This window comes from Littorina saxatilis, linkage group LG11 (assembly GCF_037325665.1).
Source record: "Littorina saxatilis isolate snail1 linkage group LG11, US_GU_Lsax_2.0, whole genome shotgun sequence".
NCBI classification, from domain to species: Eukaryota; Metazoa; Mollusca; class Gastropoda; order Littorinimorpha; family Littorinidae; genus Littorina; species Littorina saxatilis.
The window spans coordinates 27737728-27758572 of record NC_090255.1 but is presented as its reverse complement, the minus strand read 5'-3'; the positions used below and the strand labels follow the sequence as shown (position 1 = coordinate 27758572).

Genomic DNA, 20845 nt, shown 5'->3' with positions numbered 1-20845 from the left:
AGCTAAATATCTGTATTTTACTGTAAATAGGACCGAATTGTTTAAGCCGACCTTCACCTTCACGCCGGCACTAATGTTTTTTTAGGTCACAAGTATGGCTCGCGAAACAGATCTAAAGCTGCTGAGACAGTGTTGTGTATAAAATAGATTCACCGGAAAAAAGACATTATTGTACTTCTCATGATCAAACAATGAGGTAATTTAGCTACATGTATATTCTAACGTTGCCTTGTTGAGAACTGGGCGTGCGAGTCTGTGTGCGTGTGCGTTTGTGTGCGTTTGTGTGTGTGACGGTGCGTGCGTGTATGCAGTGTGAGTGTGAGTGTGTGTGTGTGTGTGTGTGTGTGTGTGTGTGTGTGTGTGTGTGTGTGTGTGTGTGTGTGTGTGTGTGTGTGTGTGTGATTCCCTGCCAGATTAAATGTCTAAAGTGATATAACACAGAATGACTCATACTCAGTTTAATTTATTTTGCAGCTTTTGTTCCAATTACAAACCATGGCGCTGTGTGTTTTGTGTGGTGATCCGCTCAACCTTGGAGAGAAGACTGTTGTGCCAACAGACAGAGGAAGAGATCTATACCATAAACAAGGCTAGTCTGGAACGTGGTGATGCCGTTTGTCTATCAGAAGGTGAAGCAGTGCACGAGGTTTGTCGTCGCAATTACACGAATGCACGTAACATTCAGAGCGTTTTGAAGAAGAAAGCAGAAACATAGAACGCTTTATCAAATCAGTCTAGCACAGAATTTGTGCTCACAGTAATAATGTTTTGACTTTGCTAAATGTTGCCTTTTTTGTGGCAAGGAAGCAAACCTTGACTAGATCGCGCTCTCGTCCCAAAGTGTATCCAGTTAGGACACTTGACTTTGAACGCACAATTTTTCAAGTTTGTTCGCAGCGCTGTGATGAATGGGCAGACACTGTACGAAGCAGACTGGAGTTTGTATCAGATATGCCAGCTGCTGATGCAGTCTACCATCAAAACTGTAGTCTTTGCTTTCGGAGCAGGAAAAGACCACTACAGTTTACTCAGTCGCATCAAGTCAACAAACAGGTGAAACTTGGTCGACCGAAAAATGAGAGGAAAGCTGAAGCGTTGGAGAAAGTTGCTACCTACCTGGTTCAAAATGAAAACGAACAGATAACAGTGAACGACCTGATTATCAAAATGAAGGAGTTTACAGATGATGCTTATAGCCACCCGACGATGAAACAAGAACTTCAAAATTATTTTGGTGAGCAGCTCATCGTCACGGAAGTCAACGGCAAGTCAAATGTCGTAACATTCAGGAAGACAGCCTCTTCAAGTCTTCATAACTTTTATGCAAAAACGGTCAAAGATGAGGATGCACAGAAAGAGCTGATTCTCAAAACCGCTGCAGAACTGCTAAAGAATGACATAAGAGCAGTGCCGACATCCCGTGCAATGTACCCCAGTGATGATGACATTTCATCGTGTGGCGCCAAATTAGAGTTTGTTCCAAAGTCCTTACAGATTCTTCTTGAAAACATCTTTAGTGGAAAGGAAACCAGCGTGAAAGTCTTATCGATTGGACAGGCAATTATGCAGGCATCTCGCCCACGATTGTTGCTGTGTCCCCTGCAGATCGGACTAGCTGTGCAAATGCATCACTGTTTTGATTCAAAGTTTCTCATTGACACATTGTATTCTCTGGGATTCTGTTCATCGTACAAGGAGGTTCTGACCTATGAAATGAATGCTGCCGTTTCAGAAAACAACGTTGCGTTTCAAGTTGATGGCCATTTTACCCAATATATCGCAGACAACCTCGACCACAACACAGCAACACTTGACGGGTGCAACACATTTCATGGAATGGGAATGATCGCCACTGTCACTCCGACCATCGGGAAAACAGACAGGATCAGAAGAAGAACTGACGTCAAGCCAGAAGAAATAGTGAAAAGAGCTAAAGTTGACATTCAGTACTACAACAGACAAGCGTGTGATGGCCTGCTGAAGCTGAAATTTGAACATCTTGAAAACGTGTTTGTAGAAGATGTAACATCAAAGGTGGGTCTGCTGAGGAAAGCTTGCTGGCTGTTGCAACCCGACAGACCATCTTGGTCTGGTTTCATGCAAGCCATCCACAAGGGCAGATATCCAGGACAGTCATCCATAATATTTATGCCGATGATCGACATGAATCCCAGTGACACCTCAGTCGTGCATATTTTCTACCCTGCATTTCATCAGTGCTCAGGCAAAGCGCAGCAACACGACACCTGTGTTGACATTTGACCAACCCTTATAGTGGAAAGCTCTTGGCATCATCTCCAGTGAGCCAGATGGCAGTGACCTTAAAGCCTGGCCATTGTCCTTCGCCTTGGACCCTTCCATCTGGAAATGAGTTTCCTGGCGTGTATTGGCCATCTGATGGAAGAAACGGGTCTTCATGAAGTGCTGTCTACTGTGTACGCACCAAACGCAGCGAGCAACATGCTTCAAGGGAAAGCTGTGCTGCGTGCCGTTCGAGGACACATACTTGTTGACGCAGCACTAATTATGCTGTTGCTGTCTGACATATTCCGTGTGCCACTGCCACTGCCCGAAAGTGACACAGAAAAGAATAGAGATAAAAACACGCAAGATGAGCAGACAGAAACACTTTCGACCCCTTACGAGTCTGAACTCAATGTGAACCAAGTTGACGCACTGAGCATCAATAAGGACACTGCTGTGCAGCTTCACGGTGTTCTAGAGTTAGAAGCAGCCTCGATGAAGGAACTCAGAAACAACCTACAGTTGCAAACACTTGCTGAAGTGTTCCTCCAAGACAATGCGACCTTAGAGGATATCCTATCAGCAGGTGAAAAGGCGTTAGTGCTGCTCTACAACGGTAGTTCCAGAGAGGGTCTCGATGAACTTCGCTACCGACTCTTCTGTTCAAAGGTAGCTGTTGGAACAACGTTTGTGCAAATTCACACTCTGCCACCCACCTCAGCAGCTGCCCGATTCCACAGCATGCGAGTGTACTTGCAAGTACAAGAATGGATGGGACTCAAAGTGGCCATGGATCCCACGGACTACGGCTGGAAACTTGAGCATGGCATCCTTGTTCCAGTGACAACAGATCTGCCGACAGCACCAGCCGATGTGTTAAAGGTGATTCGCTGCACATGCAAAAGTGGTTGTGACACAAAGCGGTGTAGTTGCAGGAAACACGGACTAGAGTGCACATCTGGATGTGGGGAATGTCGCGGTGTTGGCTGCTGCAACTCGCCTCTACCGTCTTTTGAAATCGAGAGTGAAACATCGTAACCATCATGTTTTCCTCAAACGGTAGGCCTATTGTGTTATGCACTCTTTTCTTCACCTGTAGATGACTTTGAATGAAAGCCGTCCTAGGAAGTATTCTGCTGAAGAAGACAAAGGGATAGGAATAGGTATAGTCATACTAAAGAATGCGTATTTCTTTTATCGTCCGTACGTGAACAACGCATTGCAATGCGTTATTGTTCATTTCATTTTCATTATTTTATTATCCCAGGGCTGGGAAATTCGGGTAGCTTCCTCCAAATGAAAGCTTGCAGCAACAAGAGTGGTGCTAACCAGGTGTGCGCGTGTTAAGTGTAAATCAGCAAACTGCACTAATAGCAGAATGACCAAGGTCTTTTACGTCTTACTGTGGTGACACGGGGGTGGGACATGGATACCGTTTCTTAGTCTGCACATACACTTGACCCTTGTCCGTCCACCGGCTTAATAAAGTGTTCCTTATAGATGATGGTAGGCTAATGAAGCGGCGTAGAGTGGAATTTTGCGGCGTTATTGGCAGAAACAAGGGTTTTTATATGTGACGTAATCAAACCGTCATAAAAAAGTTATGCAGAGGCTGCCAACGGTATAACTCGTTGGGAATGTTGAGACAGGCTATCTAAATGCGTTGCAACAAAAAAACTTTCTGTAACCATTTTTTTGGGGTCTAAGCATAATTCTGGACAGGCTCCCCACGCTATTAAGCCAGGTTGGTTGCCAAGACTCCCGGAGGACAATTTAGAGATGACAACAAATACTTTGTACTAGGTTGGGACCCTCCCACAACCGTTCGGTACTAAGGTTGGGACCCTCCCACAACCTTTTCCACAGGCACAGAAGCAATGATGTAACTCTAAGTGGGAAGTCCGGTATACCATTTAGACACTTAAGCCAGGTTGGTTGCCAAGACTCCCCCGAACCTCAGAAACTAACAGCTTATATACCTTCCATGACTGTCCCTGACGTCACAGCTAAGGAACCAATACAAACGTCGCTCTGTGACCACAGAACAAAATGGGGAGGGAGGGGGGAGAGTTTCGAGGCTGCTGTCAGCCTCCATAGAAGCTACAGTTAAAATCCCTCAAAAATACACAAAAACTCCTGCACTAAGAAAACTACATCAAAACCGTTATAAAGAAAAACATCAATAAAATGGAAATTCTACGACGCATCATTTGATACCAAACACTCATTGGTTATCAACACTGTGAACAAAGTGCAAAACCTCTGACTATTACCTCGCAAAATAGTCATGTCACACCAAAAACGTATGCAGTTACAAGTTAACCACAATCAAACACAGTGTATATTCAACAGGCTTCTCGTATGTAGATGATAAACATAAAATCTCCATTCTACTAAACAAATGAATACAGAATACATATTTATATCGAATACATGGGTAAAAGAAAGAATGATAGAAAAACTACATAAAAGAAAAGAGAGAGAGAGAGAGAGTGTGTGTGTATACATGTGTGTCTATGTATGTGTGTTCGTCTGTATGTAACAAGTATTATTAACAAAAGCACAGCAACATAGAAGTAAAGAATCAGGTCAAAAAGGAAACGGGGTCGGGGAGGAGGGAGGTGAGAGGTGGATGTAGAAAAGACAATGCCCTCGCTGACGGCCCTCGCGCACAAACAAAGGCGTAGGGGGTTAGTGACAGGAGAAGTGACCTAGGGGTTAAAAAGCCAATACAAAAAGGTTACGTTGGAAGAGAGGGAAAAAGGGTTCACAGACTGGGCTCTCCGACCTCCATGGCTTGAATCCAGTCAGTTCGGCGCCATCGTGTCAGAGCCAATTAAATTCTACCGCAAGAGAACAATGAACAAGTCGCGTAAGACGAAAATACAACATTTAGTCAAGTAGCTGTCGAACTCACAGAATGAAACTGAACGCAATGCAACGCAGCAAGACCGTATACTCGTAGCATCGTCAGACCACCGCTCACGGCAAAGGCAGTGAAATTGACAAGAAGAGCGGGGTAGTAGTTGCGCTGAGAAGGATAGCACGCTTTTCTGTACCTCTCTTCGTTTTAACTTTCTGAGCGTGTTTTTAATCGAAACATATCATATATATATGTTTTTGGAATCAGGAACCGACAAGGAATAAGATGAAAGTGTTTTTAAATTGATTTGGAAATTTTAATTTTGGTAATAATTTTTATATATTTAATTTTCAGAGCTTGTTTTTAATCCAAATATAACATATTTATATGTTTTTGGAATCAGCAAATGATGGAGAATAAGATGAACGTAAATTTGGATCGTTTTATAAAAAAAAATTATTTTTTTTACATTTTTTCAGATTTTTAATGACCAAAGTCATTAATTAATGTTTAAGCCACCAAGCTGAAATGCAATACCGAAGTCCGGGCTTCGTCGAACATTACTTGACCAAAATTGCAACCAATTTGGTTGAAAAATGAGGGCGTGACAGTGCCGCCTCAACTTTCACGAAAAGCCGGATATGACGTCATCAAAGACATGTATCAAAAATATGAAAAAAACATATGGGGATACCATACCCAGGAACTCTCATGTAAAATTTCATAAAGATCGGTCCAGTAGTTTAGTCTGAATCGCTCTACACACACACACACACACACACACGCACAGACACACACACATACACCACACCCTCGTCTCGATTCCCCCCTCTACGTTAAAACATTTAGTCAAAACTTGACTAAATGTAAAAAGGACTGGATCATACCTATTTCCAAACCATTTACTAAGGGAAAGAACAAATATGATTTTAGAGTGTGAATCTTAATTCCACACCGTTTCAATACTAACTTAGATAATATATTCTGCTCTCTACGCTTTCTCTTCTTCTTCACTCTATGAACTTTAAGAAAAACAAGTCGCGTAAGGCGAAAATACAATATTTAGTCAAGTAGCTGTCGAACTCACAGAATGAAACTGAACGCGATGCCATTTTACTCGTAGCATCGTCAGGCCACCGCTCATGGCAAAGGCAGTGAAATTGACAAGAAGAGCGGGGTAGTAGTTGCGCTAAGAAGGATAGCACGCTTTTCTGTACCTCTCTTTGTTTTAACTTTCTGAGCGTGTTTTTAATCCAAACATATCATATCTATATGTTTTTGGAATCAGGAACCGACAAGGAATAAGATGAAAGTGTTTTTAAATTGATTTGGACAATTTAATTTTGATAATATTTTTTATATATTTAATTTTCAGAGCTTGTTTTTAATCCGAATATAACATATTTATATGTTTTTGGAATCAGCAAATGATGGAGAATAAGATAAACGTAAATTTGGATCGTTTTATAAATTTTTATTTTTTTTTACAATTTTCAGATTTTTAATGACCAAAGTCATTAATTAATTTTTAAGCCACCAAGCTGAAATGCAATACCGAACCCTGGGCTTCGTCGAAGAGTACTTGACCAAAATTTCAACCAATTTGGTTGAAAAATGAGGGCGTGACAGTGCCGCCTCAACTTTCACGAAAAGCCGGATATGACGTCATCAAAGACATTTATCAAAAAAATGAAAAAAACGTTCGGGGATTTCATACCCAGGAACTTTCATGTCAAATTTCATAAAGATCGGTCCAGTAGTTTAGTCTGAATCGCTCTACACACACACACACACACACACACACACGCGCACACGCACGCACACACGCACGCACATACATTCTTTAAAAATTGAGACTGGGCGTCATAGAGGAATATTGCGAGAGAATCGCCTCTGTAATACATGTAAAGTAATTGAAGATGAGCTACATTTTCTAGACAATTGCAAGAAATTTAACAATATTAGAAAAATGTTAGTAGAAGAAGAAGTATCAAACTGTGACTTAAGGAAACCAAGCGATCTGTTATTTAAAAAAGACGAAAAAATTCAAAAATTGCTTGGAGCCTTTGTTTTTAATTGTTTCAATATTGAATGAAATAATTTGTACATTATTTATCCATTCAGTTATTGTACAACTTGTGTCAATATCCTTAAGGGTTGATGACAATAAATTCTATTCTATACACCACGACCCTCGTTTCGATTCCCCCTCGATGTTAAAATATTTAGTCAAAACTTGACTAAATATAAAAATTGCATATGGAGAAAAGACAAAATATTCATGTAGTCGCTTTTCTCCACAATTATGTACACAGGAGACCTAATTTGTATAAAACAGAGTTCTGTTATTTTTGATGATGTCAATTCCAACAGAACACATTTATATATTTTATGATCCAGAAAGAAATACAGAATGAAATGGAACTACTTTTGTGTCTGTTATTGCCATTTCTACTGAAAACATTTTCCCTGGGCGTGGCAGATCAGGTCAGGATTTTACATGGGAAAAGATCATCCCTCCACTTGGTCACCTGCCAACAATGAACATTCTGGGTGTTCTCTGTGCACAGTGGTTTTTGTTACATTTAGTCAAGTTTTGACTAAATGTTTTAACATACAGGGGGAATCGAGACGAGGGTCGTGGTGTATGTATGTGTGTGTCTGTCTGTCTGTCTGTCTATCTGTGCGTGTGTGTGTGTGTAGAGTGATTCAGCGTAAACTATTGGACCGATCTTTATGAAATTTGACATGAGAGTTCCTGGGTATAATATCCCCAGATGTTTTTTTCATTTTTCGATAAATGTCTTTGATGACGTCATATCCGGCTTTTTGTAAAAGTTGAGGCGGCACTGTCACACCCTCATTTTTTAATCAAATTGATTGAAATTTTTGTAAAGCAATCTTCGACGAAGGCCGGACTTTGTTATTGCATTTCAGCTTGGAGGCTTAAAAATAAATTATGACTTTGGTCATTAAAAATCAGAAAGCTATAATTAAAATCATTTATTTTATAAAACGATCCAAAACTACGTTTATCTTATTCTTCATCATTTTCTGATTCCAAAAACATATAAATATGTTATATTCGGATTAAAAACAAGCTCTGAAAATTAAAAATATAAAAATTATGATTAAAATTAAATGTCTAAAATCGATTTATAAACAATTTCATCTTATTCCTTGTCCGTTCCTGATTCCAAAAACATATAGATATGATATGGTTTGATTAAAAACACGTTCAGAAAGATATAAAAAAGCGTGCTATCCTCCTCAGCGCAACCGCTACAGCGCTTTTGTGGATTGTTAATTTCACTCCCTTTGCCACGAGCAGTGGACAGACGATGCTACGAGTGTACGGTCTTGCGGAAAAAATGCAATGCGTTCAGTTTCATTCTGTGAGTTCGACTGAGCTTGACTAAATGTTGTATTTTCGCCTTACGCGACTTGTTACTATTTAGCGTGTAGAACTTAAACCACTAATATGATTTTGTCATGTTTACAAACTGAATTCGGAAAAAATGCCTTTCTGTCAGAAAAACGCAACCAAGTGGCAAATTCATGGGGAGAGTAGATGAAGTTTTCGTTTTTTATGATTGTTTTGCGCCTCTTGTTAGTTTATTTTCTATTTTTTAAATGAAGATTAGATCATGTGGTTCAGGTTCATTTGTTTTGTTGAGAATCTCAAGAAATAGCGTTTGAATCTCTCATCATAGCCAGCGCTGTCTCGTTCGTATAGCAGACGCCATTGCTGCTTTCCGCATGCGGTGTCAGCGATGCGTGCGGGACAGAAATTATGACAGATACTGGCATTTTCATTCGCACTGGAGCAGATTTTACACATCGTGTAGTCATTTTTACATTTTAGTCAAGTTTTAACATAGAGGGGGAATCGAGACGAGGGTCGAGGTGTTTGTGTGTGTGTCTGTGTGTGTGTGTGTGTCTGTGTGTGTGTCTGTGTGTGTGTCTGTCTGTCTGTCTGTCTGTCTGTCTGTGCGTGTGTGTGTGTGTAGAGCGATTCAGAGTAAACTACTGGACCGATCTTTATGAAATTTTACATGAGAGTTCCTGGGCATGATATCCCCAGAGGTTTTTTCATTTTTTGGATAAATGTCTGATGATGTCATATCCGGCTTTTTGTAAAAGTTGAGGCGGCACTGTCACACCCTCATTTTTCAATCAAATTGATTGAAATTTTGGCAAAGCAATTTTCGACGAAGGCCGGACTTTGGTATTGCATTTCAGCTTGGAGGCTTAAAAATTAATCAATGACTTTGGTCATTAAAAATCTGAAAATTGTAATTAAAATTATTTTTTATAAAACGATCCAAAAATACGTTCATCTTATTCTTCATCATTTTCTGATTCCAAAAACATATAAATATGTTATATTCGGATTAAAAACAAGCTCTGAAAATTGAAAATATAAAAGTTATGATTAAAATTAAATTTTCGAAATCGATTTAAAAACAATTTCATCTTATTCCTTGTCGGTTCCTGATTCCAAAAACATATAGATATGATATGTTTGGATTAAAAACTCGCTCAGAAAGTTCAAACGAAGAGAGGTGCAGTAAAGCGTGCTATGCAGCACAGCGAAACCACTACCGCGCTAAACAGGCTCGTCAGTTTCACTGCGTTTTGCACGAGCGGCGGACTACGGTCATTGTTAAAAAATGCAGTGCGTTCAGTTTCATTCTGTGTGTTCCACAGCTTGACTAAATGTAGTATTTTCGCCTTACGCGACTTGTTCAAGAATTAATTTCGTAAAAGCACTAAACAATTTTGAAGTTTTCAAGCTGAATGCAATCCCATAGTCCGGATTGGGTCAATGAATCTGTTACCGAAATGTCAAAGAAATTGTGAAAAAAGACTGTCGTCTCAGTACCGCCTCAAGTTGTTATTTTAAAGCGGGATATGACGTCATCAAAGACATATGTATCGACAAAATAAAACAAAACAATAAACACGTTTTTCAGTCTTTTCCAACGATGCAGGGAGCGGGGACTACAGGTGTGGTTCGGCAGGATTGGCAGCGTGGCTGTTCACACAGAACACGATATGTTCCGTTTCTATGGCGACCAGCCGTGCCAGTACGACCCCTATGGTGAGATGCACGGGAGCTACGGAGTGTATCACAACGAGCCTTTTGTGCGCTACGCTGTTCTCGACCCCTGGTTGTCCTGTGCCTTCACCCGTCGGTGCATGTGTCTGCAGGTACGGCGGCCGTGCAGTTATCACGTCTGGCTTAATATCATATGACAACGTGTACTTGAAGAATGTTAGAATGGCACGCTTGAGATGTTAAGCTGAAACCATGTTTTATTAAAGAAAAATGTGCTGCGTCGTCCTTCAGTTATTTCTGTACTAAGAAAAATGGCATGTCACCAAAAACAAAAAAGGATTGCAAACTAACAGCTGGCAAAAGCCAATGGACGCTTTGTCATCAATACTGCATCGTAACTGTAAACCTGAATCAAGTTGGTACTTTATATCAAACATTAAAAGAACTATAATTACAACGAGATGAACAGAGAGCAAGTTGCGTGAGGCGAAATTACTACATTTAGTCAACCTGTCGATCTCACAGAATGAAACTGAACGCACTGCATTTTTTCAACCAGACCGTGTACAGCATCGTCAGTCCACAGCTCGTGGAAAAGGCAGTGCAATTGACTAGTCAGCTTAGCGCGGTAGTGGTTTCGCTGAGCAAGATAGCACACTTTTCTGTATCTCTTTTATTTTTAACTTTCTGAGCTTGTTTTAAATCGAAACATAACATATCTCTATGTTTTTTGCAATCAGGAACCGACAAGGCATAACATGAAATAGTTTTTAAATCGATTTCGGAAATTTAGTTTTAATCACAATTTTTAATTTTTTATTTTCAGAGCTTGCTTTTAATTCAAATAATTATAACATATCTATATGTTTCTAGAATAAAACAAATAATGAAAAATAAGATGACATTATATTTGGATCGTTTTATAAAAAAAATATGTTATTAACAATTTTCAGATTTGTAATGACCAAACTCATGAATTAACAAGCTGACATGCAATACCAAAGTCCGGCCTACGTCAAAGATTGATTGACCAACATTTCAATCGATTTGATCGAAAAATGAGGGCGTGACAGTGCCGCCTCGACTTTCACAAACAGCCGGATATGACGTCATCAAAGATATTTATCGAAAAAAATGAGAAAAAAAACTCTGGGGATATCATACTCAGAAACTCTCATGTAAAGTTTCATGAAGATCGGTTCAGTAGTTTTCTCTGAAATCGCTCTACACACACACACACACACACACACACACACACACACACACACACACACACACGTACACACATACACGTACATACACTACGACCCTCTTTTCGATTCCCCATCTATGTTAAAACATTTAGTCAAAACTTGACTAAATATAAAAAGAAGAAGTGTTCATTCCTATCATGTTTCATGAAAAGAACGTATGAATATAATAATGTCAAATTTTGAGTTGGAGTATTATGTTTAAGTCTTGCGACTTCAAATATAAAACTTAACTGGACTGTGAAGAATGTAATCGTGCACGATCTAAAAAGCAGACACAAATATTCTCAATCAATTCTTCTTCTTCTTCATCTTCGTTCGCTGAAACTCCCACGTACACTCGTGTTTTTTGCACGAGTGGAATTTTACGTGTATGACCGTTTTTTACCCCGCCATTTAGGCAGCCATACGCCGTTTTCGGGGGAAGCATGATGGGTATTTTCCCACCGAACTCTGACATGGATTACAGGATCTTTTTCGTGCGCACTTGGTCTTGTGCTTGCGTGTACACACGGGGGTGTTCGGACACCGAGGAGAGTCTGCACACAAAGTTGACTCTGAAAAATAAATCTCTCGCCGAACGTGGGGACGAACTCACGCTGACAGCGGCCAACTGGATACAAATCCAGCGCGCTACCGACTGAGCTACATCCCCGCCCTCAATCAATTCAATGTGCCGTTTTCACTACGATTTGAGCTCTTTGATGTGAGAACACGTGTGCTTCTTCTTCATTCCCACCTTAATTTCGATGAAAAGTATTGGGTTCACACAACTTTTATATCAGCATTTTCCCAACCCTACTACAACGAGATTTCTAACCTCATGTGTTGGCGATATATGTGACTGAGCAATAGAGTTATCATTTTGTGTTTTGGTCCACGTTGAAAAGAGTTACAGGGCCAGCGGCATAACATAGGGTGGGTCGGGTTGCTGTGACTAGGGTCGGGCTGCTGTGCCTAGAATTTGTTCCCGTACGACTAGGGTTGGCTAGGGTCGGGTTGCTGTGACTAGGATTTATTCCCGTACGACTAGGGTCGGCTAGAGTCGGGTTGCGGCGACTAGAATGTGTTCCCCTATGATTAGGGTCTACTAGGGTCGGGTTGCTGTGACTAGGATTTTTTCCCCTTCGCCGATTAATCTTGCAATCGTCGTAATCATCACTGTTGGTATGAATTTGCTTTGATGTGCAGAATGCGAAGCACTCATGCGCGAGAAAGACATTGCCTCGGCGGACGGGTGTGTGTCATCGCTTTGACCAGTCCAGTCTCGGAATCATCCTGATAAAACTCTATGGCAGCAGGATCAAGCTCATCAATATGAACACACAAATGGAAGTTCATCGGGGCGACAACGCTAAATGGTTTGGGAGGTGACCCTTCAGTTTCACCTCCACATCACACACGTACACACAAACACACTCACACACGCACGCACACACACACACTCACACACACACACACACACACACACACACACACACACGCACGCACGCACATACACGCGCACATACACACTCACACACACACACACACACACACACACACACACACACCAACCAGATGTATACGACCCAAATATAATTCATGGCGGAATTCTGCAGTTGTTATTCCCAATCGGATGGTGTTGGTCGTATACGAACCAAACCATGCAAAGTCAAATGTGAAAGGATACACAATCTGAGTTTTTCGAAGTCCGCCGGATAGATATGTTTCTGAATCTTTTTTCCTGGAAAAAAAACCCACTGGATTCTACTATCCTAAAAAAAATCCTACTGTATTTGCTGGATAACCAGCACAAAAAAATATGCATTTGGTGCACTGATAGTCCGGTTTGTTTATTGCAAGTAGCATTATCAATGGTGACACATTTAGACTGTTAGCAGATGTCGACTCGGGAGTGTTTTATTTGATTTTTCTTGAAACACACACACACACACACACACACACACACACACACACACACACACAGACATACACACACACACACATACACACACACCCACATACACACACACACACACACACGCGCGGGCACATACACCCGTACCCACACACACACACACACACACACACACACACACACACACACACTCGCACACCCGTACATACACACTCACATACACTCACACACACACACACACACACACACACACACACACGCACACACACTCGCAAACTCGTACCCACACACGTACACACACACTCACACACACACACACACACACACACACACACACACACACACACACACACACACACACACACACACATGTGTAGGCGTGTAGGTGTACATTTTATTCAATCAAAAATGTTATCGAAGTTTGTTTTCTCTCGTTTGAGAACTGAATTTATAGATGCTGTGAAAATCATATTTGCTGTTGTTGACAAAAGATATCGAAATGTTGATTGAGTTTGTGTGATTTGTGGGAAAACTTTGTGGGTTACCAACATCTGATGTTATTTGTATTGAGGCCAAAGTTGAGAGTCTGATGATATGCAATTGGTTTAACAGCAGAAGCATTTCGCAGAAAAAGGAAGGATAAAAAAAGAAAGAAATGTTTTGAGACACACTTGTACATTTTAAATTCACAATATACCACTAAATAAAAGCAGTAATTAATACTTTTCGTTTTGAACTTTTTCAAAATCCTTGATATTTTATTCACACAACTTGGAATTGAAGCAGACGTGTCAAATTAAACTCCTGTTCTTTTCACAACGTCTGTCCTTTCCGCTACTGTCCGTGCCATCAACGAAACTGTCGACAACAGTTGTGGTTCCTGAATACCTCGCCATCACCCAGCCAACCTAAAATGAAAATTAAAGCCTTAGCAGAACAACAACACTTGGTCACTGAAAGATGTAACAAGTCGCGTAAGGCGAAAATACAATATTTAGTCAAGTAGCTGCCATTTTTCAGCAAGACCGTATACTCGTAGCATCGTCAGTCCACCGCTCATGGCAAAGGCAGTGAAATTGACAAGAAGAGCGGGGTAGTAGTTGCGCTAAGAAGGATAGCACGCTTTTCTGTACCTCTCTTTGTTTTAACTTTCTGAGCGTGTTTTTAATCCAAACATATCATATCTATATGTTTTTGGAATCAGGAACCGACAAGGAATAAGATGAAAGTGTTTTTTTAAATTGATTTGGACAATTTAATTTTGATAATAATTTTTATATATTTAATTTTCAGAGCTTGTTTTTAATCCGAATATAACATATTTATATGTTTTTGGAATCAGCAAATGATGGAGAATAAGATAAACGTAAATTTGGATCGTTTTATAAATTTTTATTTTTTTTTACAATTTTCAGATTTTTAATGACCAAAGTCATTAATTAATTTTTAAGCCACCAAGCTGAAATGCAATACCGAACCCCGGGCTTCGTCGAAGAGTACTTGACCAAAATTTCAACCAATTTGGTTGAAAAATGAGGGCGTGACAGTGCCGCCTCAACTTTCACGAAAAGCCGGATATGACGTCATCAAAGACATTTATCAAAAAAATGAAAAAAATGTTCGGGGATTTCCTACACAGGAACTCTCATGTCAAATTTCATAAAGATCGGTCCAGTAGTTTAGTCTGAATCGCTCTACACACACACACACACGCACACACGCACACACGCACACACGCACATACACCACGACCCTCGTTTCGATTCCCCCTCGATGTTAAAATATTTAGTCAAAACTTGACTAAATATAACAAAAAAGACAAAAAGCAACAAATAAGTAAAGAGAGAGAGAGAGAGAGAGAGAGAGAGAGAGGGATAGACAGAGAGACAGAGACAGAAAGACAGAAAGGGAGAGGGACAGAGAAACACAGAGAGAGGGAGACAGACAGACAGACAAACAGAGAGATAGACAGACAGACACCCACACGCACGCTCGCACACCAACACACACACACACACACACACACACACACATACAAACACACACACACACACACACACACACACACACACACACACGCACACACACCTGATTTACACAGACAACATGACACAGGCATTATAAGATGTTGGATGGGTGGTTGACAGACCAGCTTGTTTGTCGGTCTGAGGGGGAGCATGTCGTCTTTTGTTTCATATTTATTGATCAAGGCCGAAGGTCCGCGGTCAATAAATATGAAACAAAAGTTGATATGCCCCCCGAGGACCGACAAAAAAGCTGGTCTGACAACAAACCACCAAACATCGTTTTTGTCATCATTTTGGTAGTGAGAAAATAAGTGCAAAATCAACCGCGGGAGCCATGCTTTGAAACACGAGTTCCGTTTTGATAATACATGTTTTGCACGTTGTGGCAATCAAAGCTGGCGTGTGAAAGCAAATTTCTGTGTTTTGAGTTCATAAAATGTTGAGATAAGTATGTCAGGTTTGAGGATGTACAGTTATGTAGGTTCCTCTCAGTATTCCACCCCCTCGGTTTTCAGTTGTAAATATTAAGCTTAGTGGTCGAATGTGGAAGCTACCTTGGGTCAAAGGTCACAGAAGATTTGCGTCGTGCAGCATTACACGTTGGGTCAAAGGTCACAGAAGATGTGCGTCTTGCAGCGAAGGAAAGAATCGCGATCTTGTTTCCGACTCATTGCCTCTTTGTTTTTCATTAGACCTGTCATTCAGCTTGATCGGCTTTGTTAGATGTTTGCATTTCTTATTGCTATGTTCTTTGCTGTTATTAATATTTCTTATTTGCGCTTCGTTTATCGATACAACGTCTTGTGCACGGGTCAATTGGGTGACTTGAACTTGACGTTCGTGTTTCTCCGAACGTCTGTGTATCGAAACACAGATACACGCACTCCATGACTTTGTAAGAAGACAAACCACATCGCTAGGTTTCATTTGTTTGTGATGGATTGATGACCTTTCATGAAGTAGTTTTGTTTTGCCAGTTCGTTGTTGGAACTTTGCAAAGCAGTGTCGTCTGCCTAGGTCTGGGGAAACGCCAATGAAAAGAGCTGAAGAATCCCCGAGCGTTTCTATTGGGTTTGCTTTTGATTACACATGTATAACCTGCTTCCTGTAACTATGGGAACCGGGGATTTATTGCATGGGGAACATGAGATTTATTTCCCAGCTGCTTGTGAATGAAAACTCGTGAAAATGATGACAATACAACTTATCTTCAAAGCAAACCTACCTTTATCCAAGCAGACCACCCAGCAGATTGCCTCCTCCTCCTCCTCCTCCTCCTCCTCCCCCGCCCAGCAATCCTCCAGTCAGACCGCCGAGGAGACCGCCTCCACCCCCTCCACCAAGTAATCCTGTGACTGCACTAAGAGGACCTCCTCCCCCTCCACCCCCAAGGAGGCCTCCCAGTAAACCGTTACTACCAAGGAGGCCAGATACTAGCTTTAGAGGACCGCCCAGGAGGCCAGTTACGGAACTCAAAGCTTCGGTGACAACGTGAAGTAATTCGACGATGCTGTCAAGCGAGCCGACAAGGTCAACAAGCCCTGTGACACCGCCTAGAAGACCGCCTAACAGTCTGCGATCACGATGAAGCGGCTCGTCCTCTTCGCTCATAGTGTCTGTGCTTCTCTTTCTGTTCCTGGGATCCTCGTGCGCCGCCTTTGCTGCGTTGCTTTTACTGAGTTGATAGAGTTGATCGAGGGCCAGCAGCGAATTGATCGCTCTCTTGGCTTCTTCTTCGTCTTTTTTGTTTCCTGTATTTTCTGCATGGCTTCTTCGAATTTGATGCAGAGTAAACAGCGACCTGATAGCTCTTTTAACCTTTTCTTCATCTTCTTTTTTGTCGGCTGAATTTGCTGCGCTGCTTCTAAGAATGTGTTGAAGTGCAAGAAGAGATTGGATTGCTCTCTTGGCTTGATATGCATCTGTTGTGTTTGCCGTATTTGCTGCATTGCTTCTGCGCATTTGGTGAACGACGAGGGGCGATCTGATTGCTCTTTCGGCTTCGTTTTCTTCCTTCCTGTTCGCAGAGGATTTATCTGTACCGATACCTTGTGATTGGCCTTGAAGACTGCCTTTAGCCATGCTCGTACCTGTGCTCCGCCGTCCCAAACCACCTAGAATTCCGCCTAGACCACCACCACCACTAAACCCGCCCCCGGTAAGACCACCTAAAATACCGCCAAGACCACCAGTACTAGATCCGCCTTGGCTGTTCCCATTCAGACCGCCTAGAAGTCCACCTAAAGCGCCTAGCCCTCCGTTCATAGATCCTTGCTGGGAGTTTCCGGTAAGACCGCCTAAAAGTCCACTTAACCCACCTAGCCCTCCACCGTTAGATCCACCTTGGCTGTTTCCAGTCTGGCCGCCTAGAAATCCACCTGAACCACCTAGACCTCTTCCGTTAGATCCGCCTTGGCTGTTTCCAGTCAGACCGCCTTGAAGTCCGCCGTTAGATCCTTGCTGGGCGTTTCCGGTAAGACCGCCTAGAAGTCCGCCTAAACCACCTAGACCTCCGCCGTTAGATCCACCTTGGCCGTTCCCAGTAAGACCGCCTAGAAGTCCACCTAAACCACCTAGACCTCCGCCGTTAGATCCACCTTGGCCGTTCCCAGTAAGACCGCCTAGAAGTCCACCTAAACCACCTAGACCTCCACCGTTAAATCCACCTTGGCCGTTCCCAGTAAGACCGCCTAGAAGTCCGCCTAAACCACCTAGACCTCCGCCGTTAGATCCACCTTGGCCGTTCCCAGTAAGACCGCCTAGAAGTCCACCTAAACCACCTAGACCTCCGCCGTTAAATCCACCTTGGCTGTTTCCAGTAAGACCGCCTAGAACTCCGCCTAAACCACCTAGACCTCCGCCGTTAGATCCTTGCTGAGCATTTCCGGTAAGACCGCCTAGAAGTCCACCTAAACTAGCCTGACCACCTTGAGCGTTTCCATTAAGACTGTTCAACGTATCAATGAGACAACCCAACCCGTTACCGGTAAGACCGCCTAGGTTGCCATCAAGACCACCTGAGCCTCCACCCAGGAGGCCCTGTAACCCGCTAAGACCGCCTAAGGTGTTTCTGTTCATGTTTGCGGCAAAGTTGGCTTCTGCATTCAATCTTCTGTTTCCAGCTCCTCCAAGCAATTGAGCCAGTCTGCCAAGACCACCCATACCGTTAGAAAGACCACCAAGACCTCCTGTAAGATCACCCATACCGTTAGTACTAGTAAGACCGCCAAGGCCGCTGACCCTAACATCGCCACCAGAGCCTCTTAAACCGGCGACACCAGCACGATTGCCCTGTAAAATAACACAGCACATTGAGTTTGTACTAAAGTTAATTGATTTGTATGCACGTATGGTAACTAACAAGAACAAATAAAAGAACAGTAACAACAATTTATTGTTCATTAGAATTAGTGCACTAATTTGTCTTCAACGCATCCACCTTCATGTTAACGGTTTAAGACACACATTGTACATAGTGAAAACGTATTTGGACATAATAATACAGCATTAATGAATCTGAAAGACACATACATACTTATATGAAGTAAGTCAATGCCTTATGTTGACGTGACAATACAAAATAAATAAAATAATTATTCTGAATATCAATAACAATCATAATAGTGCACTTTAATTAACATAGTCTAGCCCTGCATATGTTGCGTTAGAAAAAAAACCAATCACACACACATACACACAATACAGTATCACAGGATGAAATGTCAGAATTCGAACGCACTTGATAAAAATCAAACACACACACACACACACACACACATACACACACACACACACACACACACACACACACACACACACTGTTCTAACGAACTAACTATCTAACCAATTAACTAATTTACTATAACTATAACTTACTAACTGACTAAAAATCAAACTCACCAACCAATACAAGTGACTAAGTGATTGAATTACTACTGATGCGATTAACAATGTATTGAAACGCAGCGTAGCGCCTTCATACAAATTCCACCTCTCCCGCACTCCAACACACTTAACCAACACTCACAGTAAGAATTACACCTGAGCCAGCACCACCACCAAGTCCAGTAGATCCGGTCAGTCCATTCTCACCACTGAGAGCTCCGTCCAGATTGTCCAGCTTGGCGTTGCCTTGGGATGAGGTACCGACATTCTGCTGCTGGTCGCTGTTGCCTCTGCCCTATTGAAAAAGGGGACGTCGGGGAAAATATTAAGCTGTATGCTGACATTTCTGAAAAACAAAGCGTCGTATGTTCTCTAAAATGCATACGACACGTGGAACAAGAGTAAGTGAGAGTGGTTCGAAGCCAATCTCCTGGCACCCGAGACAATAATAAGCACTGAAATAAAATCCGAAAAACAAATAGACTGCCGACGTTTTCAAAATTCAGAATCAAACAACAAGAAAGGTATGTTGTTATAACATTTAATTATTGACAAAACAAAAGTTAAGTTCACAGATATATCGACTCAGCTGTCTTTCAAGTGCACAGACAAACACTAATTAGACAAAACTAGTTTACTTAATGTTTGTTTGTACACTTAAAAAAGACAGCTGGGTCGATATATCTGTGAACGGAACGTTTTGTGTTGTCAATAATTAAGCATTGAAATGAACAAGCGACCTTCATCGTCTAAAAAGGATGATCGCAACTAGCTCAGATGTTCCTCATTCTCGCAAGCACTCAAACTAAACACCTCCGTACACAGTCATACACAAGAACCATCTGTTATTCCTGACCTGATATAGTCTTTAGATCATTTTTGTCCGGTCGATTTTGAGGGTACCCTTATTTGAGCGGCTGTCACGTAATCCCTGTAAAAGAAATCTTTTATCCGAAAGGTGATCCAGATAGTCAAGTGAACGGCCTTAACTGGCATTGAATGAAATGAAACGGGAATTAATGCTTTAATTTGTGTGCGAAATTTGTCGCAAGAATTGTATGGCTATGTTTGTATGCCATACCGTTACACTCCTTAGCAACAGGGCCCAATCATTGAAATAAGGCTGTGAAAGACTATCCAATCAGAACCCACTACGTGTCTGTCAGAACAGCAATATTCATGTTGATTAAGATATCACAAAATTCAAATCTCCAATTTACGTTTCAGAATGATTCAAGCAACTCAGTCAAAAATAAAGATTAGAAAGTACAGAAGTCTGCGGTAGGAAAATCACGTTGTTCCCTCTGAACTATGTGTATGTCGGTGGTACGAAATATGATGAAGAGGTGCTATCTTATAGAATACCCACTGGGGCAACCCCTACAGAAAACCTACAGGGCTGAAGTCGAAGGTATGCATGGAGCCTGCATGGCGTTTCTCGAACAAATCACTGTACCACTCATCATCTGCAGACATGACCCTTAGAGACAAAACTGAACATAGAAAACCCACAAACTGAACACAAAAGTCTTGTCGAATTTGCTTGGAACTGAAAAGGGTGCCACACCTGTTTGGGACGCCATTTTCGTATGTGCAGTTTGATGTGTTCAGCTA

General features: G+C 41.7%; 2 protein-coding genes across 5 annotated transcripts in view; one reads left to right on the top strand and one right to left on the bottom strand.

Moving 5' to 3' along the window:
* Positions 1 to 20845, top strand: part of LOC138980180 (PE-PGRS family protein PE_PGRS16-like) — a 66209-nt gene that overhangs the window by 34423 nt on the left and 10941 nt on the right. For all 3 annotated transcript variants that reach the window (XM_070353015.1, XM_070353013.1, XM_070353012.1), the window contains exons 9-10: positions 10084 to 10321; positions 12611 to 12789. In XM_070353015.1, coding sequence (XP_070209116.1) covers positions 10084 to 10321; positions 12611 to 12789 — 417 coding nt within the window. The remainder of the gene's footprint in view (positions 1 to 10083; positions 10322 to 12610; positions 12790 to 20845) is intronic.
* LOC138980178 (uncharacterized) overlaps positions 13785 to 20845 on the bottom strand; it is a 9211-nt gene continuing 2150 nt past the window's right edge. The window contains exons 3-5 of one of the 2 annotated variants that reach the window (XM_070353008.1): positions 19374 to 19526; positions 16572 to 18637; positions 13785 to 14227 (exon numbers count right to left, since the gene is read on the bottom strand). In XM_070353008.1, the coding sequence (XP_070209109.1) occupies positions 16574 to 18637; positions 19374 to 19526 (2217 nt within the window). In that variant the 3' untranslated portion in view covers positions 13785 to 14227; positions 16572 to 16573. The remainder of the gene's footprint in view (positions 14228 to 16571; positions 18638 to 19373; positions 19527 to 20845) is intronic. The other variant, XM_070353009.1, reaches the window with a different exon arrangement.